The sequence below is a fragment of the Symphodus melops genome (assembly GCF_947650265.1).
Source record: "Symphodus melops genome assembly, chromosome: 7".
In the NCBI taxonomy this organism is placed as follows: Eukaryota; Metazoa; Chordata; class Actinopteri; order Labriformes; family Labridae; genus Symphodus; species Symphodus melops.
In genome coordinates this window covers 24,439,687-24,466,781 of record NC_136697.1, presented here as the reverse complement: position 1 = coordinate 24,466,781, position 27,095 = coordinate 24,439,687, and the positions used below count along the sequence as shown (strand labels likewise).

At 42.0% G+C, this 27,095-nt stretch overlaps 4 protein-coding genes across 5 annotated transcripts; all 4 read right to left on the bottom strand.

Moving 5' to 3' along the window:
- Positions 1-749: 749 nt before the first annotated feature.
- On the bottom strand, positions 750-4,001 carry LOC306826897 (uncharacterized protein). The gene is made up of 4 exons (XM_079348451.1): positions 3,578-4,001; positions 3,217-3,281; positions 2,557-2,650; positions 750-2,458 (listed from the first exon to the last, which is right to left on the bottom strand). The coding sequence occupies exons 1-4, from the start codon at positions 3,783-3,785 to the stop codon at positions 1,410-1,412; spliced, it is 1,416 nt and encodes a 471-aa protein (XP_079204577.1). The 5' UTR covers positions 3,786-4,001; the 3' UTR covers positions 750-1,409.
- A 2,232-nt stretch (positions 4,002-6,233) lies between these two features.
- Positions 6,234-12,665, bottom strand: LOC306826892 (uncharacterized protein). The gene is made up of 4 exons (XM_079348437.1): positions 12,249-12,665; positions 10,203-10,784; positions 8,604-9,350; positions 6,234-7,561 (listed from the first exon to the last, which is right to left on the bottom strand). Exons 1-4 carry the CDS (start codon positions 12,484-12,486, stop codon positions 6,774-6,776), a joined length of 2,355 nt encoding a protein of 784 aa, XP_079204563.1. The 5' UTR covers positions 12,487-12,665; the 3' UTR covers positions 6,234-6,773.
- Positions 12,666-13,710: 1,045 nt separating this feature from the next.
- LOC306826896 (uncharacterized protein) lies at positions 13,711-16,187 on the bottom strand. The gene is made up of 2 exons (XM_079348450.1): positions 15,755-16,187; positions 13,711-15,292 (listed from the first exon to the last, which is right to left on the bottom strand). Exons 1-2 carry the CDS (start codon positions 16,014-16,016, stop codon positions 14,109-14,111), a joined length of 1,446 nt encoding a protein of 481 aa, XP_079204576.1. The 5' UTR covers positions 16,017-16,187; the 3' UTR covers positions 13,711-14,108.
- Positions 16,188-16,850: 663 nt separating this feature from the next.
- LOC306826887 (uncharacterized protein) lies at positions 16,851-27,081 on the bottom strand. Of its 2 annotated transcripts, XM_079348426.1 has the most exons (14): positions 26,970-27,081; positions 25,438-25,540; positions 25,154-25,298; positions 24,812-24,894; positions 24,254-24,361; positions 24,018-24,136; positions 23,509-23,683; positions 23,253-23,350; positions 22,998-23,069; positions 21,445-22,236; positions 21,040-21,224; positions 20,359-20,957; positions 17,654-19,058; positions 16,851-17,262 (listed from the first exon to the last, which is right to left on the bottom strand). In XM_079348426.1, exons 1-13 carry the CDS (start codon positions 27,055-27,057, stop codon positions 17,669-17,671), a joined length of 3,957 nt encoding a protein of 1,318 aa, XP_079204552.1. In that variant the 5' UTR covers positions 27,058-27,081; the 3' UTR covers positions 16,851-17,262; positions 17,654-17,668. The 2 variants fall into 2 exon arrangements, with proteins under 2 accessions (XP_079204552.1, XP_079204551.1); XM_079348425.1 differs by having other exon boundaries at positions 16,851-19,058.
- Positions 27,082-27,095: the final 14 nt, after the last annotated feature.

Genomic DNA, 27,095 nt, shown 5'->3' with positions numbered 1-27,095 from the left:
AAGTATGGCAAACGAGAGAAAGGTTAACTAACACTGCCCTCTGCTGCTCGTCCTCCAGAGAGACAAACCGGCAGACTGCACTGAGGCTTTTATTCGATTAGATGAAAAATGAAATCAGCAAAAAGTCAAATTATTCTCATGATGCAGCTTCCAACATCACCTGCTTTCTCTCGATTATACTCAACTGTAAACTTTACGTCCATTACATGCAACCTAACAAGTCAAATTAAAATCAAACTGATTCATGATATATTCATTATGTAAGGGATTTTTTTTAAAGGAAGACATCCTCAAAAGCTTTAAATGGCAAAATCATACTTTTAAAAATAAGTCTCAGAACTCTCCAAAACATGTGTGTGAAGTGTCATCTATCCACTCTGATCCTGTATTTGATCATGTCTATAAACCCCTGTTTCTGTGTCTGTAGCTTTAAATATGTAAATGAGCTGTCTGACCACGCCCCCTCTCTGGAAGGGCTCGGGTGTACTCTGTGCTTTCTTGCTACATGTCCTATTGTTTACTGTAAGAAGGCAGACTCAGAGGGGAGAACAAACACCTAGCTGTGGGAGTGTCACCCACCTGGGGGAGGGGCTTCTGCCCTTTGTGATGTCATGAAGGGTACATTTTCAAACAGCCTGTTTGGGCACACATTTTCTGAAAAGTGGAGCAGGCAGAAGACGGAGAGGATGGACTTTTAAATCATGTTGCTTTCAGAGAAGATGAACAATTAACAAAATATAATGCTGCTCATTTAAAGAAACATTTATTAAAAACCATGTTAAAGATTAAAGGACTTTCGGGGAAAACATTTATGGAAAAATTCATCTTTGAACAAAAGGCAGGCAGGTTGTTTTTTTCTTCTTCATGTTAACACCAAATGTAATCCTGAGAGGTGCTTCGCTGGCTGGGAATGAAAAGGGAAGAATCCATACAGGGTTAAAGAGCATGTTGTGCTTCTGCAGCTTCAGTGCTGGGATAAATAAGGCCAGTTTCTACAGGAGAAGCTAACACAAGCTGCACCAACGAGGGACGGTCAGTAATATATGCAGGTAAGACAAAGAGGGAATCCGCGGGATGTATTTCTTTTAAAGACTCCACATTTGAGAATTAGTTTTTTTTGGGATGACTAGCTTCAGAGGTGTCTTGAAAAATACTGATGTTTGTGAATTCTGTTTGTGGTTGCAGTTCAGTTTTGAGTTTAAATAATGACAACAAGACAAGTAATTTTTTTAAAAACGTAAGCGTAAAATCCATCCACTTGGAATGTTGCATAGTCAAATATGCCATAATTTACAAAGTCTGTGGGACATGCCACATGGGTATAAATCCCAAAGAGAAAAAGCTGCATCTGAATACCTTCGTTTGGTTTTCAGTGCCACCTGAGCAGTACGCCTCGACACGTCTCCCCCTCAGCTGTATGTGTGGATGATTCTGTGCCGCTTCAAATGATGCATCATGATGAAGGTTTTCCCGCACAGCGAGCAGCTGTAGGGCCGCTCCCCGCTGTGTGTGCGTTGGTGAACCCTCAGGCTGCTCTGCTGCGTGAACCTCTTCCCGCACTGTCCGCAGCCGAACGGCTTCTCGCCCGTGTGCGTGCGGTAGTGAATGCTGAGGTGGGAGGAGCACTGGAAGTTCTTCCCGCACACCGTGCACCAGAATGCGCGCTTTCTCTTGTGGCTCTGCTGGTGTAGCTTGAACTGGTGCAAGCGGCCGAAGGCCTTCCCGCACTGCGAGCAGACGTAACCCCGTGCCACGCCTGACGGAGGTCTATGGGAGGCGTGATGCGGGAAGTTGCCTGATGTGAAAGTGTTCGGCGATGGAGTGACGACCTGTCTTTCTCCAGCTGAAGTCTCCCTCTCCGAGTGTTCGTCCGGCTGTCTCAGATGAGCGGCATGTGACGGGTTTCTCTGCGGGTAAGTTTGATCCTTCTGCGTTTGAGCCCCCTGAGGTCTGGACTGAAAACTGGACGACTGCGGAGCGTCCTTCTGATACTCGCTGTTGTACATCCCATTACACGGCCTCTGAGAGGACAGCTGCTGAACACCAGCCGACTTATTTGAACCCAGGTGAGCTTCCGAAGGGTCCGGGAATGTTTGAGAATACTCCTCTACCACACTGGAAAAGTCGGGAAAACCTGCATCAATGTCCTCACCTTCAATTATGGACGACCACAGCTGATTCTCTCGTTCGTCCATGGAAAAATCCGCGGCAAGTTGAGTCTGCTTCCCCACGTTGTGCTGGCATCCATCGCGACTGAATCCTGACTGGTTCTCCTCCTTCTCCGTCTTGATGTTAAACTGAAGGTCACTGATGTCTCCTGCAAGCTGACCAGCGTTATACAACTCACCGAAGTCTGTCGTTTTCTGCCTGGAGACATCTGAAGGGTTTAACTGACGGCCGTTTTCTAGCTGCTGGCTCTCCGGAGCGGCGGCTGGATTCGGGAATGGAACAGCAGAACCTGAACGTGACCAAGCGAGACGACGCGTTCATGTCATACAAAGACGTGACACTGTCTTAGATCTGCTCGCTGCTAAACTTTTCTGCCGTTTGACTCACCCATAGGTCCAGCAGAATCAGTGATCCACAGCGTCTCATCTGGACTCTCTTCCTTAATTGTGAATGAAACCGAGGAATCTGTGATCTCAGGAAACTAGAGAAACCAAGTTTGGAAAATTATCATTTGCACTGTTCAATTTTTTCAAAACCATTTCTCACATCAGTTCCTATTTTGGAGGGACCTTCCTTGGGCAGGGTTGCCAGGTCCAGGGGGGGGGGGGGTTCTTGTTTTGTTTTAGTGAATCGTTTTACTCCTACACATCCACAGAGCGAATTCGAACTGTGATGATTTAATAACTTCAAAAATCTGAAACAACAGTAAACTGCTTTCAGTGCTGATATACAGACTATTTATGGTGTTCATTTATAAATATTGCAATTCATTTGACAGTGACAGCAGTATCGTACTTTAAAGGAAGTGTATAATGGAGCTGATGTTTTCCAGGTGTTGGGCTGGTTTTGTTTTGCCATTAGGCTGGTGTTATTATCCCACAGACCTGGCAACCCTGGTCCTAGTGGTCTCTGGCATGGAGCTTAATGGTCCTGCTGGATTGTATTCAGGCCTTGATTCATGGACGACTACAAATGATGTTCCTGTGCTATAATGTTTATATTAAAACTTTTTTTTTTTTTTTGGCGACTGATAGAAATACAACAGACCTTCATATCTCTTGTGGGGTGTGGACAGCTTCCCCCTACATCAGTCCCTCGATCCATGTAGTTTTCTGGTGCAGGGAAAGGGGAAAAAAAACAAAAAAAACTTTAAAAGTTAAATTATACAGGATAGAAAAAGAGGAAATGATTCCAACACTCAAAAAGATCAATTCTTGGTGCAGAAAAAGTACATTAAAAAAACATCCAATACTCAATAAGAACTTGGAATATTTGCTTTAACATAATTTATGATACAGCCTTGTACTTTTAGTGTATTCTATCACATGCATGCTGCTGCTTCGTTAACATGTAAACAAACACACATTAACATGAGTCATTAATGAAGAGCAAAGACTGAGCATCTTACCAAAGCCACGCTGCAGCTGAGCATGTTTGTTCTCCATCATTAATAGTTTCCTCTTCAGCATGTCGTTCTCGCTTTGCTTTCGGGATATTTCAAGGTGCAAAAACGCACATTTGTCATCGACTAGTTTGGAGATCTCTGACACTGCAGCTTTAACCAAAACCTCCATTATTGAGGACAGCTGGCTTTGAAAGGGAATGCAGGTCGCCATGTTAATGCATGCAACGTGATGTGTGAGGCAGAAATGGGATTAAAAGGTCCTTCCGCGTGTTCAATATTGTAGAAAAATGCAAAAAAATAAAGGACGGACAGCAACATTTGACATCCCTGTGTGCAGCTAGCTGGAGCCTTTTCTTCCGTGTAGCGGAGGGCTGAGCCGTAATGACGGGAATAGATGCGCAACGGAATTACACTCAGGAGGCAGGAGTTTGACATGATGGCCTTTACCTTTACTTTTTTTTTTTGTTTACCTTAATTTATTCGTACCTAACGAAGATAATTAGAGCCAGATAAGAGAAATAAAAAACGTAACGCACTTCAAGGAAAAAAGGTCAAAATTTCAAGAATTAAGTTCAAATCAAATTTATTCAAATATTGACTTTGTCTAAATTGTTCTTCAATTTTGCATGATAAAAAAACAACTCATTTAGTTCTCCTGCCTGACCCTTTTTCCGTAGGGTCAAGCTAAGTTTAACTTACCTTCACCTTCACCTGACAAGGGCACAGGTGATGTGATGTTCTGTGAAAAATACACATTAACTTTAACAGTATGGTGGCCCTTAAGGTCCATAATGTAAATATTTCAATTGCTGCAAATATTAGTATCAATGCTATAACAAGTAAAAAAAAAAGAAAAAAAAGTGTTTATTTCTTTCCATCTTTCTTCCCTCTCACATTGTTCACTCTGAGGTTGCGCAACCTCACACGATGTGACATCATTACCATGAATTTGGAGACCCTGAAAAAAGGAGAAAATAATAGTAACAGAAGAAAGGAGGAAGACAACATATACTATATACACTGATAAATATGAAAAACAAAAGCAGACAGCAGACTTCACATTTTTTCTTGAATTTATTTAAAAATAAAAAAGCTAAACAAAGATGTTTTCTTCCTTTTTTTTTAACATAACTTAACTTGTAAAATGAGTAACTTGATACCCGTGAATCATGCTATGATTGGATATAAGATTAACAATTGTTGATCAGTGAGCTTGTGTTGCAAATTACAGCAAAATGAAAGTAAATAAAAGGGGAAACATGATTATACCTCTGAACACACAGATTCTGTTCCCATGTGAAAGTGTTGGCAGTAATCACTCTGTATTTAGAGGGTCCCACTGTGTCATGTGCTCATCCTTTGCTTAGAGTGTTAGTCTTGTCAAACTATTTCAATGGACTCTTAAAAGTTCAGCCACCTTCAACCAAACTTCCAACTTTATGGCTTTTTATACATTGTTCTTGTGCAGTGCTGAAGGCTGGCCGAGTTAAAGGTCCGATCAGATGAACAAAGTCACTGGCCATTAAATTAACCCTCAAAAATCAGTCTATAGTAAAAGCTTCTGCAAAGAGAAGCTTACAACTCCTTCAGTTTTCCATTCAGGTGTCACATAATGCACGCTTTTTTTCCTGCACTATTCAGCTTGAATTCCCCATAAAACTGAACTTATTTCTACCTGCCGTGTCTCGACTGAAATGGGACAGAAGCATTCACAAGATAGAAGGCGGGACTTGACGTTGATTGGATCGTTAGCTTCAAAGCATTTTAATTGGCTGAAAAATTTGTAAATACCTCGGAGTGCAGGATGAGTCATTTGGAATATTTTAAAGGAAGAGAAAATATGTTTATTTATGATGTAAAAATACTATAGATGATGCTTTATTGAAATATATTTGGGAGGTAATGGCAGATTAATAAACATTTACACAGGAGTGTTGGATTAAAACCTGTAAAATGGACTTTTCATTTCATGGGAACTTTGAACTCCCCTCTCTGTGATTATAATCATATTTCATATTTGGTTATTTAGTAGATAAATCAAATCTGGGATTTAAAACAACCCACAGCATTTGCTTTAAATTTGCCTGAGGACAATAATAACCACCAAACAATCTCTCTGGCAGAACAGATTTAAAGGGATACTTCACCCATTTGCATGAAGCTGTGTATCATTAGAAACATGGTAGTTGTGTTGAATGGTCGTGAATCCAACCCTCATTTTGCCCTGAGACGAGAAAAATGTGTTTTTCTTTGCTTGAAAGTTTTCTTCATGTGAGGCAAAAATCGTCATATTGCATCACATGAAGAAAACTTCCAGATTTTTCTTGTCTCAGGGCAAAATGAGGGCTGGATTCACGACCATTCAACACTACTACCATGTTTCTAATGATACACAGCTTCATGCAAATAGGTGAAGTATCCCTTTAAATGTTGAAATGGCAGACTTAATATTATAAATAATAATTATACTTTTTCCACATAACCTGAAACTTGAAGGACATGTTCCTAAATTATTTGATTAGAGGAGCACAAAGCAGCCGGGCTATTTTAGTTGCATTAAAACTCTATATTTACTATCACGTTGCAAAAAGTGGAAGTCTGATAATCAGTGACTAGTAGGGATGTAACGATACCTCACAATACAGTTTCTTATAAAGAATTTTAAAAAATACTTTTTTAGACCCAGTGTTTTGATACGCATCATATCATGAGTGTATCGTTACATCCCGAGTAATTGTTATGGTCATCAGTCAGTTAGCGTTCATGTGGCTGTAAACATGTTTAAACAGATAATAATCAGTTGAGTGTAAGAGGTGGTCCACCTGAGGCCTGCACTGTGAAGCCATCTGAGTGTTTTTACAGTTACCTGTCTTCACTGAAATGATGCCGAGCAGTCGCATGATTAAAGCTGGTTTATCAGCCCAGAGTTTCCATGAGCGTGTCGCTTGAGTGAGGCGGTGTTAGCATCGTCATCTTAAGAAGACGTCTTTTATGGATCGGGTCAAAAGGAGCAAAAATATTTCACCTGGGGCGGACGTGTAACCTTTTTGCTGTCAGTTTTAAAACAGCTTCTTTTTTTTTTTTAAGTATTTTGATGATCTCACTTTGATTTATGGACGATCAGTTAAGATTGAATGTGCTGAAGTGTTGAATATTGTACAGTGATTGTTTTTTGTTTCTGTTACCGTGACATATGATTTTATTGAACGTGCAGCTTAAGGTGCAATTTCAGAATGCTCATCTGATTGAAATATTTCCCACATATGTGGCAGCTGAAGGACTGCTCGGTGATGGTTTGACACTGATGTCTTTGATAGAAATTGAAACTATCAAAGCTTTGCCCACAGGCGGAGCATATAAAGCAGTTTTGTCTGGTTGCGTCTCCTCCGCAGTTGTCCTCGTTGTTGCCCGAGGCGACCATTGAAAACTCAAACACCCCTCCCTCCTGAGTCCCGTCACTCACAGCGGTGTACTCGTTCACAGTCACAGCTTGTATAATGTGTTGACCTTGCGATTCAGGTGCCGGAGCCTGATCAGAACTTCTCCCCATAATCGAATACTGATCACTGTGCATCATGTCGTCCTTTTCTTTGTGGTCTAGGAAAGGCAGGTCTCGACCTGGTGAAGTGTATCCCTGCTCACTGGCTGCTCCGGCAACAGGACTGATGTGATACTTGACATCAGGTAGAAGTAAACACACGTTTTGTTCGTTGGCATCGCTCCTCCTCTCCGTCCACAGCTGAATGTGGTCGCGTGCTCCCGTGACGTTATCGTCCCCGGTTTGACTTAAAGTCTGAAAATCCTCCCGACTCGGCTCCAGCTTTACCGTCGCTGCTTCCTCACCCGCTGCCTCCGTGAACGAGGAGCCGGGTACCTGTTCTTCAGACGCTGCAGGTCTGTTTTGGTGTTCTACCAGGTCCTTCAGTAGATGATTATCAGGCATTGTAAACATGAGGGGATGTGCCTCCAGCATGTCGGTGCTCTCCCCTGTTAAAAGAGCAGAATAAAGTCAACAGATTCACTTTTAGAGGAGGATTAAGATTCAGAAAAATGTGTCATTATCAGTGGTGAGGTTTTAATATAGTTCACAACGAGGGTTGAAACTGTTCAAATCTTTCCTGATAATTTGTGCTAAACAAATGTAGATGTGCTTATCTGTAGTAGTGAATTTTACTAAACATGAGGACTGTAATAAAAGAATCACTTTTTTTTCCTTTTCTTTTTTTTAAATAAAATGATCAAACATCCCATGGTGCCAGATTCTCACATATCAGCATCTATGTTTTATATTTCATGAGAACAAACCCAACATGTGGCCTGTTTGATTGTAAAGTGTGAACTTGTATGAGGTTGTTTTCAGCACTAATGCTCATCATCATCATCCTTTGATTTCTACGATCAGATCAAACGGTAAACATGTTTAATGGAGTCAGGATAGGGGACCTGTTCTGTAATCATGTTTGTCCCCCCCCCCCCCCCCCCCCAAAAAAAAAATTCTCGAAAAAACAACATCTCGAATCTTTAAAATGATAAGGAGCACGCACATCCAGAAAGTAGAGTCCTGTATGCTGGACAAAAAAACACCAGAAGCTGCTCCAATTCCACTCCGCTTGAATTTCCCTCGGGATCAATAAAGTATCTAACTATCTATCTTTATGGGAACGATCGGTACACGTAGCAGGGAACGACGTTCAACACGCCATGACAGAAATTCACAGTAAAAAGGTCCACATGACCTGTGCACAGACTTTACAAAAAGTGAACATTTAATGATGTAAAACTTGAGGCTGCAGAGACTGGAGGGAGAAGAACATGACTGGAGCATCAGAGTCACAGTGACATAAAGCAAAGAGAGAACGAGGCGGTGCATGTGGTGATCGTTCCCATTGAAATGTAAAATAATCTGTGTAATGTGCCCCATGATGAGTTCCTCATTCAGAACAGTGAAATGATTGGATACAGCTGACCTTCACGTCTGTTCAAATCCCCCCCACCTTTGCAAAACTGAAAGAACCCGCTCGTCTCTTACCATTTCTGTGCGTCTTCATGTGGCCCTTGAGGCTGCTCTTCTGGTTGAAGCACCTCCCGCAGATGTGACAGCCGTACGGTTTCTCCCCGGTGTGAATCCGCAGGTGTCTCTCCAGGTGGCCGGCTCGCTCAAAGACCTTCCCGCAGTACGAGCAGAGGAAGCATTTCTTTGGTTTGATCATCTGAAAGGACACGCCTCCTCTCTGCATGTGCTCATCCAGCGTGGATCCCGACATCCCGTGCGCTCCGGCTTCACCTGATAACACGATCGCGTCTGAGGGTGCGTAAGGTGCTGGAGACGTCAGGCTGTTTTTCTGTTCCCCGTATGGTTTCCCTGGAAAGGAGAACGTGCTACAAGAAGCTTCCACAGGAGTGGAGAGTATCTGAGTTGTCCCGGGGAACGGAGGAGAACTCTGCACCGAGCCGCTGAGATACTCGGTGCCGTTTTGTTTTTGTGGCGTGGACATCCACGGCTGTCCGTCTCTTTGAAAAGACGTCTCACTGAGGACGTCCGCTCCTTCCACCATCTCCTGCTTCCCCGCCTCAAACGCTGGTTGTGTGATCTTCTCCTCTGCAGGCTCACATTTGACTTGTACAGGCGTTGCGGTGACGTCCTCGTTGGTAGGCGGGGCTTCCTCAGCGCTCTTCTGGCTCTCTGTCTCGGGGTGATGAGTTTCAGGACATGGATTCACCTCGGGAGTCTTCTTCTGTTGATTTATCTGGATCTCAACTGGATGTGGCTGAACGCCTGTTTGAATACAAAAAAGTCATCACAGGCGTTTTAACCGCCCACTCAGAAGAACCCACAACCTCATTTGATATAATAATAACACATTTCTTTTAAAGACGACCAGTCACAGATATTCAAGCTATATTCATTAAACTATTTCAACTGGGAGGAAATGATAAGACCAAGTTTTATACACTTCTTGGGGGCTCAAATAAAGACCCTAGTGGGAACCACCGCACCCATCTTTAAGTTCAAGTTATAAAAGTGGAAATGAAGCTTCATTAGCAAAAGGAAAATGAGGACTTCTTGATTTTCTCTGCTGTGTTGAATCATCTACCTTTAAGGGGCTGTAGTTAACTTTCAAAATGACTGCGTTTATAGCGATTCCACATGGCTGTCCGGTGAACCACCTACTGGCCAAATGATTGATACACAAGTTACATATATTATGTAACTTTTTTTCAGTATAGATCGTCCACTAATAAGTGAACGTAGATGTTATGTCTATCTCTATAAAAAAAAAAGAGAGAAAGACTCTCACACGTGTTTGACCTCTGACCTCTTCTGGAAACATTATGCAGATAAATATCCATCCGTGTTTCAGGGGCGATGTTGATGCCGTACGAGCACGTTATGACGAGCACGCGAGGGAGAGCGAGCGACAGGTGGCTGCTGCAGTTGGCCTGACGGCCATGCGGTGACGCAACAGAGGCAGTCATTTTGAAAGTAATATATATATATATATATATAACGTATTGAATTGACTTGTTCTGTATATTCTGATATTGTTTTTTCATCCTTCTAAGAGTTTGTATTAACATTTTGTATGTGTTGAAATTGTCAAAAAAAACTTTGAAGTGTCGTACTTACATCGTCTGTGAATCTTCATGTGCTCCTTTAAGCTGCATTTCTGATTGAAGCGTCTGCCGCAGATCTCGCAGCGATACGGTTTCTCCCCAGTGTGAATCATTTTGTGCCTCTCCAGGTGTCCTGAGCGCTCAAAGTATTTACCACAGTACGGGCAGAGGAAGCCTTTCTTAAACATTAACCTCTTGGTCGTCCTCCTCCGCACCGCACTGTACAAACTGCGGTACTGATTGTTTCCAAGCAGCCCCCGACTCAACAGGCTCTGCTGAAACCCACCCGAGCTGCTGCAAGCTCCGGCTACTCGGGAGTCCAGAGGACACTCGGGAAGATACGACATCGATCCCTGCCCGACGTTTAAATAATCCGAGTTGATGTGTCCTGCTCCAGTTTGTGTTTCTGGTCTCCATCGTGCAGCGTCCCCTTCGTACAAGGCTGGTTGGTCAGAGCGTGCACGAGCCTCTTCGCTCCCTTCTTCCACAGGTTCACGTTTCACCTGAACCTCAGGTAAGGGCAGGCTGCTTTGTTCTTTTTCAACGTGCACACTTTCCACGATGCTCCTCTGCTCACCTACGTCCCTCTGAGCATCTGTAGAGAGGCAACGATTAAAAAACAGAGCAGTGAGTTTAATAAAGGATTTTATGTGGATTAGTGTATAATCCTCTGAGATTTAAATTGTAAGCAGCTATACATTTTCAAACAATTCTTTTCTTATTCCGGATGCATCTATTATGAGGTACGTAACTTTCACACCGATGTTTGAGTCGTGATTTTTTTTTTGGTGTTAGACTCCCTCGAAGCTGACAGTTTCTCTCATGTTTGACGTGCATTAAAACAAGTCAGAAGCTGAGCCTTAAAGAGACAGTACCTGAAATCGACGCGTTTATACAAGACACATAAAGATGTTTCAACTCAAACTAAAATGAAAATAACATGACCACGTCACATTTCTTGCACTTGTACTTTCCCGTCTTCCCACCAGCGATTTGGTGGGAACACAAACTTTTACGTGACATTGTCTCCAGCTCGTTGCACTCGGTGTTGTGAGAGCGCTTCACTTCTCTGTGAGGAGCAACAAGGTTTACTCTTCTTGACAGATAAGAAAAAAATGAAGACAACTGATTGAGACACAACAGCTACACTGTGCAGGGACACCAGCGCCTGAAACCACGAACCTACGACATGATCAACAGTTTTAAAGTAAATTAAACCTGAACTAACTTTATGTGTAAGATGTGATCATAACACAGACAGTCCATGCCCTGGTCGTTGATTTATGAATTTCTTTAGGAAACTATTTTTCATTCATCCCCCTATTTACAATCATGTGTCTTTGTTTGTTTCATAAATGCTCCACAGTACACATTACTGTTGCAATGACTTTCATGTTGGGCCCTTTTTTGATCTATATTCCTCACAGAACCAGTTTGGATTATCTGGTGCTAACATTGTGTTAAAGAGCTCTTGAATACAGGAAATTATATCTCCTTCATTGAAGAGGTTCTGGGGGATTTATTACCTCTTTACCTCCCTGTCTCTGTGTGCTCTTCACACTTCTCGTGGATGCTAATCATCCCTACAAACTAACTTCAGCAGTCTGTCTAGTTAGTCTGTTTTTAAGACTCCATAACCTGACATTTGACATATAAACATATCTTCAGTGGTGACACGCCGCAGCTCTGGTATGTTGTTTTTTGGAGAAAATCAGAGCAGGGGAGACGACGGAGCTGTCAAACATCCAGAGCTGATCTGCTGGATGTCTGTCGATGCAGACGTCAGCAAAACCTCTTTTGCAGCATCGGTGGGAGATCTGATGAAGTTAGGTTTGTAGGTCATTGTTACACAGGGTCGTTATCAGGATTTGGTCGACCCCCCCCCCCCCCTTCAGGTATTAAAACACCTCACAGAGATAGTGGGATGATAAGAAGGGTGTGACTGGTCATCACTAAGATCAGACAGGATGCAAGAAAACTTTCCTCTCACTGTGAACCTCATCATCATCATCATCATCATCATGGTGAGCTGACACATGCAGGCTGTGCAGCATCTCACCATCTCTCCCTCGGTGCTCAGGTCGCAGGGTCAGTCTCTGCTGAGCGGCTCGCAGCTCGCTGTGCAGGATCTCGATGTTGCTCTTCAGCTTCTTGATCTCATTTTCACGCTGACACATTTCCAGCCGCAGCACCACCATCCCATCCTCCACCACCTGGCCGATCTCTGCCACGGCCGCTTTGGACAGGACATCGATGATGGAGGTGATCTGAGCCCGCAGAGACACGCCGTTCAACATCGTTATAAAAACAAACAAACAAACAAACACGGCAACTGTGCAGCGTGAACTTTTTTTTATCCGAGAAAAGCGTCCTCATATCCGGCGCCAGGCTGCGAGGAAGCCGCCAGCTCTGCCCGTGAAGAGGGCCATGAAGACGCCGTTAACACAGACACAGCAGCCGGTGTTGGTTAGCTTTCTGTTGGTTTAATGTGAACCGCTGTACGCTAGCAGCAGATAATTGGTACAAAGAATAAACAGAGGGATTTTTTTTTTTTTTTTTTTCGATGGACGGAAATGACGTCATTGTTACCGTATACATTAGTGCAAAGACGCAAAGCTAAATTTAAAACAAAAACATTTAAGTGGCATTGGAGAAATAAAAAATAAATAAAAACACAATATAATTGTTTTTTACATAGGACATTACGTAAAAGACGGTAACTTTATTTATATGGACTTTTTTATTTATTTATTATTTTCTGCACTATAGTTCTGTTTACATCTATTCATTACTGTTTACATCTTTAGTCCGATCACTGTCCACTTATATCTTCTTTTTTGTATTTAACATTCTAATTTTGTATTTTAACTTTGTACTGACATCTTGACTCTTTATTCTTTTGTTGACTCTTTATCTTTGGTTATATTTTTAGTATATCTGCAGTTATTGATTTACTGATGTGTGCCTTTTGAACGGCCCCCCAGGGACAAATAAAACATTTTTTTAAATTGAATTGAATTTAGGGGCTCCGTACAAACCATAGACTGTGAACAATCAGTACAATATAAGTACTGTACTGGCACCAGTTCAGACATTCATTAGAGGAACCCCATAATGGGTTTTTTCCAAAGGTCATCAATAAACTGTCCGTTTCAATTAGGAAAAGGTAGAGAAGGTTGTTATGTTAAATATTATGTTTTGAGTTATATACACATTTAGAGGGAGAAAATTATCTGGGCATCAACTTCCCAGAGGTCAGCCAGAAAACACAAAACAAAGATGAATCAAAGACCACTGAAGAAAAGGAAAATAAATAGTTATAGAAGCAAATTAACACAACATACCTTTAAATATGTTTTATGCATAAAACAGCTAGTTATAGCAAGGAGTATGTTTTCTTTATTCACTCCTATTTCAATTTATTTAAGCTATAGATACATTTATATAATAATAACCAAGGGTTTATGAAGTGTGTACACACAACTCCAAATAGGTTGCAAATAAAAACTCACAATGAATCATTGTATGAAACCCAAATCCACTTTACTTCAACAAAGTTGAGTCACAATCTTTGTGGTCAGACACAGTTTGTAACGTTACACAAAAAAACACTTTAGTGTAATGAAGGTGAAGAAGTCAGTTTAGATTTGACTTACAAAAAGGGAAGAAGGTCATTATGAAGACAAATCAACATGACAAGGCATCAACCAGCGAGAGGACACCAGAAACGTTATTAAACACTACAAAAGGTTGTGATAAAAGCAGAAGAACTACACACGTCAAAATAAGATAAAATCATCATCACCATGTATCAAAGCCTTGCCGCCTGAAATGTAAGCGAGAAATGTCACGGTTGTACTAAATGTGTGAACAAATACTGGAAACTTGGCAAGACAAATAAAGGAACGAGAGGATTCTCTTAAAATGCATCGTTCAAAGCCCCACTATCTGAGCCCCATCTCCCTAACAGGTGAGTCTCTTGATGTGTTCTGAGGTTACTCAGCACAGTGAAGCTTTTACCACACTGCCCACAGCTGTGAGGCTTCAGCCCGCTGTGGAAGCGCTCGTGTCTCAAGCAGTTGTCCTGCCTCGAAAACTTCTTGCCGCAGATTTTACAGCTGTACGGCCTCTCGCCGGTGTGCACGCTTTGGTGCGTCCTCAGCCGCCTCTTCTGGGTGAACGATTTCCCGCATTCGAGGCACCTGAAATCTTTCGAGGCTCGGTGCAGGGCCTTGTGCTCTTCGAGCTGAGACATGCGGAGGAAGCCCCTGCCGCACACAGAGCAGGTGAACTGTTTCTGATGTGTTCTCGAAACATTCATCACTGTTTTGGATCTTGGGCTGTTTCTACCGAGGATGTGGTCTTCTATGTTGGCTCCCATCCTATTGAATGTTTGTCTCTGTGCATGAGGAGGTGTCAATAACAGCCTGACTTGTTGTGAGGCCGACTGTAAGCACGGCTCTTGTCTTGTTGCAGGGTGTAAAGCGTGCCTGAAAAGTTCAGTATTTAAAGTGGTTCTTCCCCTGGGCATAGGTTGTCTCTCCATCTGCACACTGAGGGATTTATCTGCATTATTTGTATTTTTCCGTGAAGCATATTGCTCAATGTGAGGGGTAAAAAGCTGGGCTCGCTCCTGTGATGCAACAGAGCTTTCCTCAAACATGCTACAAGCAGGAGGAGGCCAGATCGGTTCTTCTTGCTCAAAGCAAATATCTACTCCTGTAGTGTTTTCAGTTATATCCTCTATTTCCATTTCTTCTTTTATCTGCACACTGAGGGAATCATCCGTGATTTCCTCTGCATCCGTTGGATTTGTTTGTGCAGGATATTGCTCAACGTGAGGAGAGAACATCTGTTGCTCCTGCATTGCAACAGAGTCCTTCTCAAACATGCTACAAGCAGGAGGAGGCCAGATCAGTTCATCTCGCTCAAAGCAAACGTTCACAGCTGCAGTGTCGTCTGCTGTTTCCTGGGTGGCAGGCTCATCTGCCGGCTCTTGTTTCACCACTGGCACCATCTCGTGGCTCCCCTCGGCTCCATGTTCAGGCTGGCAGACCGAATCAGTTGTCTCCACTGCAAAGGTCACCTGATCCTCCATTTCACCTGAGTGTGACAGAAAGAGATTTAACGACACATGAAAGAGCAAGTCGACAAAGCAAGGACAAGTTTTAGTCTGTTTAACTGTTTAATGTGCACGTTTAATTCCTGAATAAAAACAGCTTGACAATGAAATAGTGCAAGATAATGTGTGTGTGTGTTCTGTGCTGTTAGATGTTCATCTTCTTTGTGTTGAGCTATATGTGATATTCTCCTGTGTCCAAAACAAAGGGAGACAATAGAAGCAACTAACTAACTATAATAACACTTCAACATGTTATGGTTTATTCCTTTTATCCAAATCACAATACAAAATATAGTTCTTTGGATTGTGTAATTTAGTAATAGGATGATAATAACACTGTATGATGATACATAATAAGATAACATACTAGTAACAACACTGTATTATAACGTAGTGGTAACAGATGTCCCCTCCCTGCAGACCCAGCTGTGTTTACTTCTCACCTTTAGTTAACTGCTCTTCTGTCTGCTCCTGCTTGTCCTCAGAGGCTCGGACCCGAGCTGCTTCTTTGGCTTTGCAGAGTTCAACCTGCATCAGTTTCAGGTTTGTCTTGAGCTCCTGGATCTCACTGTCCCTCTCACACACCTCCAGACGCATGACCGCCGCGCCGTCCAGAACCAGCTTGGTTATTTCAGCCACCGCAGCCTGAGCCAACACATCCATGATGGCCGCCACCTGCGAGCCGACAGAGGACGACAAAGACATGCTGGATATCGAGATTTAAGATCGACGTAGTCCAATGTTAAAGGCTTTATTTATAGGAAACAGTTGGTGCTCCAGCAGCAACTTGAAACATCTCCCCAGCAGCCTTGTTTAGATTTACTTCCGGGTTAACGTAATGGCCGAAGTGACGTAAGGTCAACCGACGTAACTCTTCTAATAAACGTGACATAGAAATCTCTCTGTATGCACATCGTTGTTATGATCTGTAAACGTGCCTCTTTGATTATGTTTTCTTTATCCTTGTCTGTCTTGAGTGGTACATTGGCTTTGTGACGTCACTGTAGCTAGTTAAAATGCCCTTCTTTTAATCAATAATTTTCTGATAATGCACAGCTTTTGCCACGTTTATTTTTGTTGTTGTTGTTTTTTTTTTTTTATGAAACTGTTTCACATTATTAGCCCTCAAACAGGAACAGTATTATTTCACAACGTAGTCTCTTCATGCTGGTTTTATAATTTATATTCCTTATGAAAAGATTCAAGATGTAAATATTTACAAGGCACAGGTTTGAAATGAGACATTCCAAACTCCCCTTATTATTAAACCAAAAAGCAAATGATGTAAATATGAGTCACATAGATTTCAAACTAAGTAGTTCAAAAAACTCACATGAACCCGATAAAAGCCACAAGCAGAAATGCGTCGGTTTAATTTGTTAATAAATTTGATCTTCTTACTACAAGTTTTGCTGGAGATTTTTTGACCTCTTCATTCTTTCACTCTTCACACACTTTGCTAGTTGGTGAAGTTGTGAAGCTCTGCTTTTTAAAAAAATGTTTGACCATCATTCTCATCATCATAAAAGGCAGACCTGGTCTTAAAAACATGTTTTTATTCACACAAATAAAACAACGGTTTGTCTTACATAGACCACATATTGCTTTAAAAGTATACATTTTATTTCATTTACCAAAAATATATCTAACTCACTGTGTGACCATTTATCTAAGATAATATACAGATACTTTGTGTAATAAGTATTGTATAAGAAGATGAGTGCAAACACTGAGCATTTTACGTTAATCTTCGATCTTCATTGTTTTGCGTTACAGACTGAGAATTAGGAAGCTATAAAAAAACTGGGTGTATATTGTTTAAAAAAAAAAAAACTCCATCATTAATATGTTTCAGCAGCATTCACCTTTGGTCCATTTGTTTTTGTTTACTTTCAGTTCAATTTTACACACACATTTGGGCTATGTATGTAGTAGCTGGGCCTCCTCGGGACTTATAGGGGATCAAAGACAGTGAAAACACATCATCCTCCCTGCAAGAAGGTCAACATTTGGCGCATGTCATCCCCAATCGTAACTCCCTCATTTCGTGTCAGCTCTCTACAGTTTCCAATCGTACAAATAGAAACATCCTCCCATGAAAAATGCATTAAAAGCCTAAACGATCCTGATTGAAAATCAAGGTTCCTCACAAGGCTAAAATCAAAACCTCAACATATCTGCTAGCATCATTTTCACAATACTGTTGATGATATTTATACTGAAAGAAAATTCTCCAACAGTCAAAGGTAAGCTCAGCCCTTTATGCTTCATGCTGAAAAATAGTTTGCACAGTTAAATCAGTTGAATTCATAATTTTGAACAAACTAAAAAGATGTCCTCACTCTGCTTCATTTTCCTCAATCCTTCTGCCTCTCTTTCTCCTTCTCATCCTCTTTCTCCTTTTCCCGCTTCATGGTGATGATGGCAACAGCCTCTTCAAAATTCATGCTATGGGGACTGTTTCTGTTTGTGTCCCTGGTGAGACTTTCATCCAAATCCCTCCTCCTGTCGCCTCCCCTCTGTTCAGGCTGCTCCTTCTTCCCCTCTCCCTCACTTTCATCACCTCCTCCGTCTTTCTTCTGCCATCCCGCACAGTCGTGATCCCCTTCGGCCGGGACCGTCACCGTGTTTTCTCTCTCTCGGTCTGCGTCTCTCTGCTGCTGTTGGTGTTTCAGAGTCAGGGCGGTGATTTTGCAGTGCTGTGGCTTCGGAGGCACAACGGGCACCGCTTTCACTTGGTAGAACTTCGGTTGCTTGGAGACGACCAGCTTCCTTCCAACACCACCTTTAGGGCTGTCGCTCCCCTCATATTGTTTGCCGCCTTTCATTGCCTTTGTGCCAGACTTGACCTTTATCAGTTCTTTATCTATACTTTTTATTGTTATTTGTTGTTCATCATATCTCTTCTTGTCACGGATGTCCTCTTCTCTTTCTTTTGAAACCCCTTCCTCTTCGTCGCTTTGCGTTGCTTCTTTGCACTTCTTTTGAATTGTTTCATCTAGTTCTGTTGCCTTTGGTAAGTTTGCCTCTTTTTGCACACACACTTGCTGCTCTTCTGGGTCTGGAAGCTTCTCCTCAGTTGCCTTTTTCTCTATACTAACTTCTGTCTCAGTTGTCCCTCTTTCCTCAACTTTTTTCTCCGCTGAAGTACCGTCCCTCTGCTCTCCCTCCTCTCCGACTTGTGCGTCTTCTTCCCCTACTACGCTTTCTCTTGAACGCTGAGTAATCCCTGCATCCTCCTCAACATCCTCCAGTTCATCCCAAACTGCACTCTCCTCCTCTTTGCAGTCTTCCTGCAGCGTTCCTTCTTGTTTTTTCTCATCTGTTTCCTCATTGTCGTCCATAATCGTTTCTTCCCTCATGTTGTCATCACCTTCTTCTATTCCTATAACCATTTCTTGACTTAAGTCGTCTTTGGAAACCCTGTCCTGATCTTCATCATCATCTCCTCTTACAGGGGATCCTGGCTCTTCTATTACACAAACAGAGACGTCTCCTAGCTTTTCTGAAGGAAGGTCAGAGGTTTCTTCCTGTTTGAGAAAAGCACAACACGCTGGATATTCAGATTGAGGGTCATCAGCTGATTCCCTCTTCTCCTCAACCTTGACGTCCGACAGACTGCTTGTTTCCTCGCTGCTGGGCGTCGGATACTCCGAGCAGCCGAGAGGTGATGCATCCAAAGTGGGAGATTGTTCTTCGTCACTTTGTGTTTCTTCATCAACACCGGGCTCTTCCTCCATTGCTTCACTGCAAATAAATGACATGTAAAAAAAAGATTTAGACATGTGGGGTGCATAAGCTTGGAATTAGAGTATTTAGTCTATTTGTACATGAACAGTTCATTTTGAGCATATTTTTAAAAAAAAAAGCATTTGTGCTTTTTGATCTTGAAGTAACACTTTTTAGATTTGGGGGATTTTATTCATTTATGATGAGAAAGACAGTTTTTTATCTTTTTTTTTTTTTAATATTCCTGACTGACTTGACTTCATATTATTTATGCAACATATGATGACGTTTCAAATGTTGTCTTTCTTGTGCTTTCTACAAAGAGGACGATGGAGTTATTGCTTTCAGCCGCACTTTTCTAAACCAGCTTTACTGCAGTAACAACAGTAATGTACAGTATGTAACAGATATACAGACTACTAATGAAGGGATTAACAGCTGACTTATTCAGATAGTTCAGGGATGCAGCTCTATTTAAAAGGTTTGCTAACATTAGTAAGGATACTCTACAGTAAGGTTTTTAAGAAAATCCAGTCTGCCTTTAAAGCTGTGTATTTGAGGCCTTTGACCGCACTTGGCAGCAGCACAAGAAGCTGTTACTGAAACGTTTATGTGATTATGGTGAGCTTGTTAGTTCACCAGTCGTTTGTTTACTCATCCAGAAGATGAGCCAGCAGCATCAATGCTGATTCTAGTCTTCCAGCTTCCTGACGCTTACTCGTCTTCCTCTTTCTTTTTTCCACTCCCAGACAGATAATTCAACTTAACTTTTCTTCAGTCACTTTCCTGTGAATAAGTAAAAATTATTGAGAGTGAGTGCCGTCAGTTCGGGCCCACTTAGAGAGGTCTCCTTCTGTCATTGCAAAATTTGCACATTTTGAGGTCACTGCTGTAGTTTAAAGTTTGAGCCTCCACATGGAACGAGTTTCCAGCATTCGTTTTAAAATGTCCTGCTCCAAAGCTCTGAATGGTTCAACCTTGTTTCTCAGCGTGTCCCTACTTTTGTCCGTCAGCTGTTCAGTGTGAAGAGAGTAGAAAACAGCAGCCAGCTGCTTCTGGAAACAAGTTAGTTGACAGCAATGAGACTGACACTCTGAAGCTATCTGTGGGCTCATTATTACAGGAAATACCTTTCATTGGATCCTGTTGAAATAAAAAAAAACAAAAAAACAGCTACTCGATTCTTCATCAGTTAAGTATGACTTAAAGGAGATCCCTTATATGATACCCAAAGTAATGTTGTGAACTGATTTGCTTACACATTTGGTAAACATGTTGTCTTATTATTACTGTATATGAAATGTGAAACGAGTTTCACCTTTGCCTTTCGTTTTCCAGCACTTCTCTTCTCTGGTGAAGTTTCTCTTCCTTCTCTGTGCGGTCCGTTTCTTCCAGTCCGTCATTCTCTTCTTCGTCTTTCACGTCTTCACATTCCTGCTCTTCTTCAAATGATTCGTTGCGTGGAGGAGCTTCAAGGCTCGGTGACGGACTATCCCTTTCCTTAGAAAGTTGCGACTGATGCACAGCGACTCCGTCAAGAGCACGTCCGTCTGAACTGTCTGCATCAAACTCTGGCAAATTGTTTAAAAAGTAATCACACGGAAGGCTTTTAACAAACATGCCTTCGTCCTCCTCACTGTAATCGTCATCCTCCTCCTCCTCTTCGGAGCTGGACTCCTCGGCTCCTGGCATAGCTGAGGCCTTGTACGGCAAGCTGAGGGATTTCATGTGTCTGCTTTGTAAATCCAGGCTGAGTGGCCTGTGTGTGTTTAACTCAGCGGGACTCCGGGTGTCTGTTTCTGGGTTCGGCGGCTGGTGTGCGTGCTCCTCTGCGAGACGATTGGAGGACTGATATTGCTCCATGACTTCATACTCATCATCCGAGTGACCGGGAGGTTCAACGGAGAACTCGTTCACCTGACAGGTAAAAGACAAGTGAACACTTACTGCCTTCAATCGCTCTGCAAACGTTCTCATGGTGCAGCGAGCACACACTTACCTGATAGGGGAAACCGCAATCCATGTGGTCCAGAACGCTGAAGTCCATCTGGTCCAGGAATTCAAAGTTATCTTGAACGTAGCCCGACATCCCCAGGGGGTCTGTTTCCTCCTCCGTAGAGTTGAGGATGTCAGAAGCATCAAACACTTCGCCCTGCTGAGTCTCTTCAATCACATCTTTCATATCTGAAAACATAAAACGCAGGCAGGGATTAAAGAAGGACTTAGACTATTTGTATACCGATGGTTTAAAATAAAAGTTCTTAATGCATTCAACAATCAGGCCCATTGTATTTACATCTCACTCTAGGATTAATTGGAGATGAAGCGATTACTGATATCAATAATAACTGATATAAAAAGCAATAGCTCAGTAAAAATATTCAAGTAAAACAAGAAAAATTACCCATATATACATCGCTGTCATCAATATTGTTGTCATCATCGTCAGTATCTTCATCATCATCTTCCACCGTGTTGGCGGTCAGGCTTTTGACTCGCAGCTCCCTGGACACATTTCGATTTCTTATCACCGTCTCCGGCTCCCTTTTGCAATCTTCCCCGACCTCCTCCTCCTCTTCCTCTTTCTCTTCCTCCTCCCCTGTTATGCTTTTACCTTCTTCATCCTCATTAACACCTGTTTCTGTATTCACGTTTTCATCTGCGACTTGTTCCCCATCCGTCATTGTCCTTCTGTGGTTCTTCTCCTTTCTCTCAGCCGCTCTGCCTTCTTCCACTTTCCTCTCTCTGACTACGCTCTCTTTCCTGTCTCTTCCCTCCGTACCCTCCACCCTGTCTCCGCCATCTTTCTCCCTGCCTCTGTGGATGACCCTGTCAGCCCCGCCCCCTTGCAGCACTAACAAGGCCATGCTCGAGGTGATGTGTAAAGGTACCGTGACCATAGTGGGCCCTGTGATGTGCATGGCTGCTCTACGACCCACTTTAGTGGAGAGTCCGGGGGATCTGGTCTGCACCGTCTCGCTCCCTGTGAGTCCTAAACCTTCAGGGTCTAAGGCGGTGTAGGTGCCCTGAGTCCCTCCTGTCCCACTCATGATCCCTGTCCCCCTGCGGTACGTCACTGCATATTCACTGCCACCTATCCCTGTGGTGGATACTGAGACGTCGATGCCCGGCTGGGGGGACGAGGTGACAAGGGGAGATATGGTGGAAGGAGGGTGCTGAGCAGGACGTCTGGATGCTGAAAAAAAGAAATGACAAATATTTTTAACAAGATTTGAAATGTAAAGTTGGACTGTGAATACATTCCTAGAAAACTGTCTGAATGCTTCTGACAAACGTTTTTTTTTTTCACTAGTAACATGAGTTTGTGATGCTCCATGTAATTTAAAACCAAACCTGTAATAGTTACTGTGGATGTTTAGTTACTTTAAAAAAAGTCCAAGTCAAATTCGTATTATATGATGTCGTAGTGTGCCGTCGTGTCTCATCGTTTCGTATCGTATTGAATCATATTGAATCGAAGTATCTATCGTGTCTTATCAATCACAGTGACGTCTTGTGTTGCATCATATTATACAGCAACGTGTCATCTCATATCAGATCGTGTCGTGTCGTACTGTTTCACGTTGCATGATATTGAATCACTTTGTGTCTTGTCTTCAGCTTTTGTGTCGTGTGTTTTCGTGCTGTGTCTTGTCATATCCTTTTGTATCACATTATGTCATTCTTGAGAGGTGAAATATAGATTAAATTCACATGAAGATGCCCTGATGATTAAGTATATGTTTTTATATTAATGCATTTATTTTTATCATTTGTTTTGAACTGGACCTTTAATCAAACTTTGATGAGTTTGCTCCACAAATCAATCGACACAAAGAAAGTTTATATGCATCAATATATATATATTTTTTTTTTAAATGCTTTAAAATGATGTGAAATGTTCTATGTATCAGTCTGATTGACAGTTTGGAAATGAGTGACAGGAGGGAGGAGCACCTTCTTTTGGAAAGGGGGCTGTACTGAGGGAGTCCATGCTTCTTGCAGGTCTCAGAGTTGTCCGGTCTTTCTCTGGAAACAAAAACAATTAAATAAATTAAAGTAGAGGTTTAAGAAACACAGTGTTCTTTAACTTGAAGGTCACGTTCAGCCTCACTCAAAGTGAATTAAATAATTCATGGTTAAATCTGTAATTGCAGCGTTACAGTGGAGCAGTTATTACCAGGACTTCGAACCATGATGAGGTTTTTGTACCTTTGGCTGAGTGTTTGTGTCTCCGTCGTGGGTCAGATAATCGTCCTCCAATGTTGAAAATGGACATCCACTTTCTGCCTTTAAGAGATCCTTTCCTCCTGAACAAGACGACAAAGACGTCAAACATGAAAAACAACTAAAAAGAACCTGACATGACCTCCTACTGTACCACGTCCTGACAACAGCAATGACTGCATTATTTCACAAATAATCAGGAGATCAGGTTTTTAAAATCATAATCAGACACTGTACTGACTTGTCTGTGCCTTCAATGATGGAGTGGTAGGACCTCATAAGTGGAGGACCGTCTCCTGGACTGATGTTACCGAAGTTTTGCATCGGCTGAATGCTTGCAGATTTGAAAAATCCTTCTTCACGACAAGACGCTGCTGTTGGCGAGGGGAGCGAATTCCTTCTCTCGTTTGATACACCTGAAATCAGAATCAGAATCAGTTTTATTTTACATTTATACATTCAAGGAATTTGTCTTGGTGTATTGGTGCAAAAGAAAAAAAATAAGGCTAAGTACTTAAAAAATGAAATTACTAATGTATACAATAGAATTTAAAAAAAAAAGTAAAATATAAAAAACACAAAATGTACAGAGGGTGCATGAGAGAAAATAAATTTCAAGTCCAGTGAGCGTTAATGTAACAAATAAAGAAACAGTTTCAGCCTAAACTCAAATTCATTCGGTGAAAAAGTCATTGGTAACTCTGTGAGTGGGTGTGTGTGTGTGTGTGTGTGTGTGTGTGTGTGTGTTACCGATTGCAGGAAACAGCTGAGCGACATGTGTGAGGATGAACTCCACCACGATGGACTGAACTCTGACCTCCATGAAGGCTGCTGTACCGTTAAAGCCAGACACTTCAATATCCTTCGACCTAAACATACAAGATGACTGATGGGTGGATGAATGACTTAAAGGTAAGACACCAGAAGAGCTATAGCTTGATGTTTAGTGTCTTGCACAGGTACTTCACTAGAACATATTGGCAAACCTGAGCAGATTCGGGGCCCAGACGATGGCCAAGTTCCTGGCGTGCATGTTGGTTTCGGATGAATGCGAGGCCATTCTGACAAGATGACGCATCAGAAACTCCAGAGTCCTGAAGTAAAAACAGAGTCAGAGATGAAGGTCTTTTAACTGGGGCACAGGTCGACTTTATTTCAGGCCACAGTCTTAACGTTATGATGTATTTCTATAGGTGTGCTACTGGAGGTTACAGTACACAACAACATAGCCCAAATCTTTCAAGTCGGAGATCAACGGACCAGCCAGTATATTTTTATTAAATGGATTGAGAAGAAGACACATCGGCCAGAGCAAATTAAACTGAGTCTGGTACCTGGGTGAAAACCTTTTTCTTACTTTATGAGTACAGGAGGTCTATAAAACTTTGAATAAAAACAGGTAGGCCACCTCAAAGACCAATACAAAAAAGATCCTCATGTAAAATAATGTAAAAATAAATCCATACAGTCCGCAGCAGATAGTGAAGCCACAGAGAAACTCCAGACTACCGTATGTTTCCTCATGCTGGAAACTAAAGGTTTACCTATAATGTGGTGTTGGCAGTTCTTTAAGAACATCTCCGATCTTCACCAGCCTCTCCTCCTCCAGCTGGATGGCCACTGCCTCCTGAAACACACACGTTTGCATTAATATATAACAAGTCCATTTTGAAATATCATCCATTGAAACATGTGGAATTTGAACTTAGTGTATACTTTAAGAACAATACTTTGTTACGGACTATCACTTTTAATGTTATTGTTTTATTTTGTACATTTCAAAATAGGATACAATTTGTCTCAGACTCGTCTGTATTTATTAAGAGATCTGGACTTGTTCTGAAATACAGTCACTTAAACTGTGTGACACGTCTGTGTGTACTCACAGCAAACTTGTCGTACAGCTGGTACGTGAGCAGAGGGTTGGGCAGCTCTCTGAAATAAGCTTTACACAGAGAGCTGACACAGTGGATGTCCTGCAGGTACAGGTCCTTGTTCAGATCTGGAGCCCCGTCGCCTTCAAACTCCCCCCTGGTTTCACATCAACAAAATACACAAACACGTGATTCACATTTGGCCTGAGAACACTCTACAGATCATTCAGGGCCATACTGTACGTGCAAAGAGAGACAACCATTGTCACACACACACACACTCGTACAGAACCCACCTGAGTTTCTGAATGTTGGACGACACTCCAGACAACCTGTAGATGCCGTCCACGATTCCATGTGTCTCCACAAACTCACTGCAGCATCGCAGCACCAGAGGAACTGTGGGGCGCAGTGAGGTACTCAAATGAATGAGCTGCATTTAAAAATCTTTATTTCTAACTTTGTATTTGAGCATGCGTATTCAGTACATGTGTAAGGCTTATGTGAAAGGGCTTAAGAACCACACAGAGGGTCGAGAACAGATTGAAGAAAGCTTCGATCACCCCTGTCTGAATACTTCATACTGCAGGTCACCAGAGCTTTGTTTTGATAATGGAAGCACTCTATGTTCCCACATCTCTACTTGTTTCCAGCTTACATATCATTAGAATAGGGAGCATTTATGAGATTTAAAAAATGTAGTATTTGGGGCTTTGATGCCTTTATTGGTCAAAGAGTGGATGGAGTTGGAAACAGGGATGATAGAGTGAGGAATAACATGAGTGGAAGGAGCCGCAGGTCGGATTGGAACCAGGGCCACCATCTTGGAGTAGCCTAACCTCCAAACACGGGAATCACAACATGATCGTGAGGCTGTTAGATTCTCTGTGGTAATTTTGACAAGGGTTTAATTTCTTTTCCCCAGGTCAGAATTTCAAACTTTGTTATAGAGTCAATAGTATGAAATGACAAAACATATTATAGTGCACTGATGTTTTACTCTTTGAAACGACCATGCTAAACCGTTTCCTTTCCTAAGGTGTTAGTAACTCAAAGTTGCTGCCTCTAAACAACGGCTACATTTTAAAACAGGGGTTTTAACATGTTTGGTTTCCCATTGAACTCAGACATACTGACTGAGTCGAGGAAAAGACGTACCCCTTCATGTTACGTTCAAATGAGTTCTTTTATCAGACTCAAACTCAGACTTAAACCACAGCAGGACAACACTGCAAACATTACAATCAACATGACTAATTTCTATTTGAAGATATCTCACTTTTGCATCTCTTTTGTGTAACCCTTATGTAGCATATAGAAGCATATTCCTCCAAGCGAATGAGCTGGACTCTAATCTGACCTGTTGCTTCATTCCAACATGTCCACTCCACTTTTCCTCTCTCCAATTTTTGAATCTATCAACTGTCCTATCTCTTAATAAAGGCATAACAAGCCCTTTAAAACAAGTGAATGTTGTTTATGATACCTGTAATGACATTTTTTTTAAAATAAGAAATTAGACAAATACACTTGGTAATATTAAAGGGTGAATCCTCTTCAGGTGAGTACATAATCTGTGTAAATTAAAATGGTCTGATCTTGTTTTTTCAAATTGTCTCCCTCTGTATATGAGTTTTTTATAATGTAGGCTGTCCTTGCATAGAAGATTAAACATGTGCATCTGAAACATTCCCACGAGCTTATACATCACTTTGTATCATGTGGCTATTCAGATGTCTTTGGTGAGTCTGTTTGAGATCTATCTGAACATTGTGGTGCGTATTGTGTGTTTCAATGACTGGTTTCAGGAATGAGTCTGTTCACTTACTCTCTTGAGAAGAGGCGTTCAGGTGTTCGAGCAGATCACATCCAAACACCTTGTCTTTGTGCCCTCCTTTTCTCCGAACTCTCCTCATCTCGTCCTTTGTGCTGTTTCCACCTTACATGAAGACCC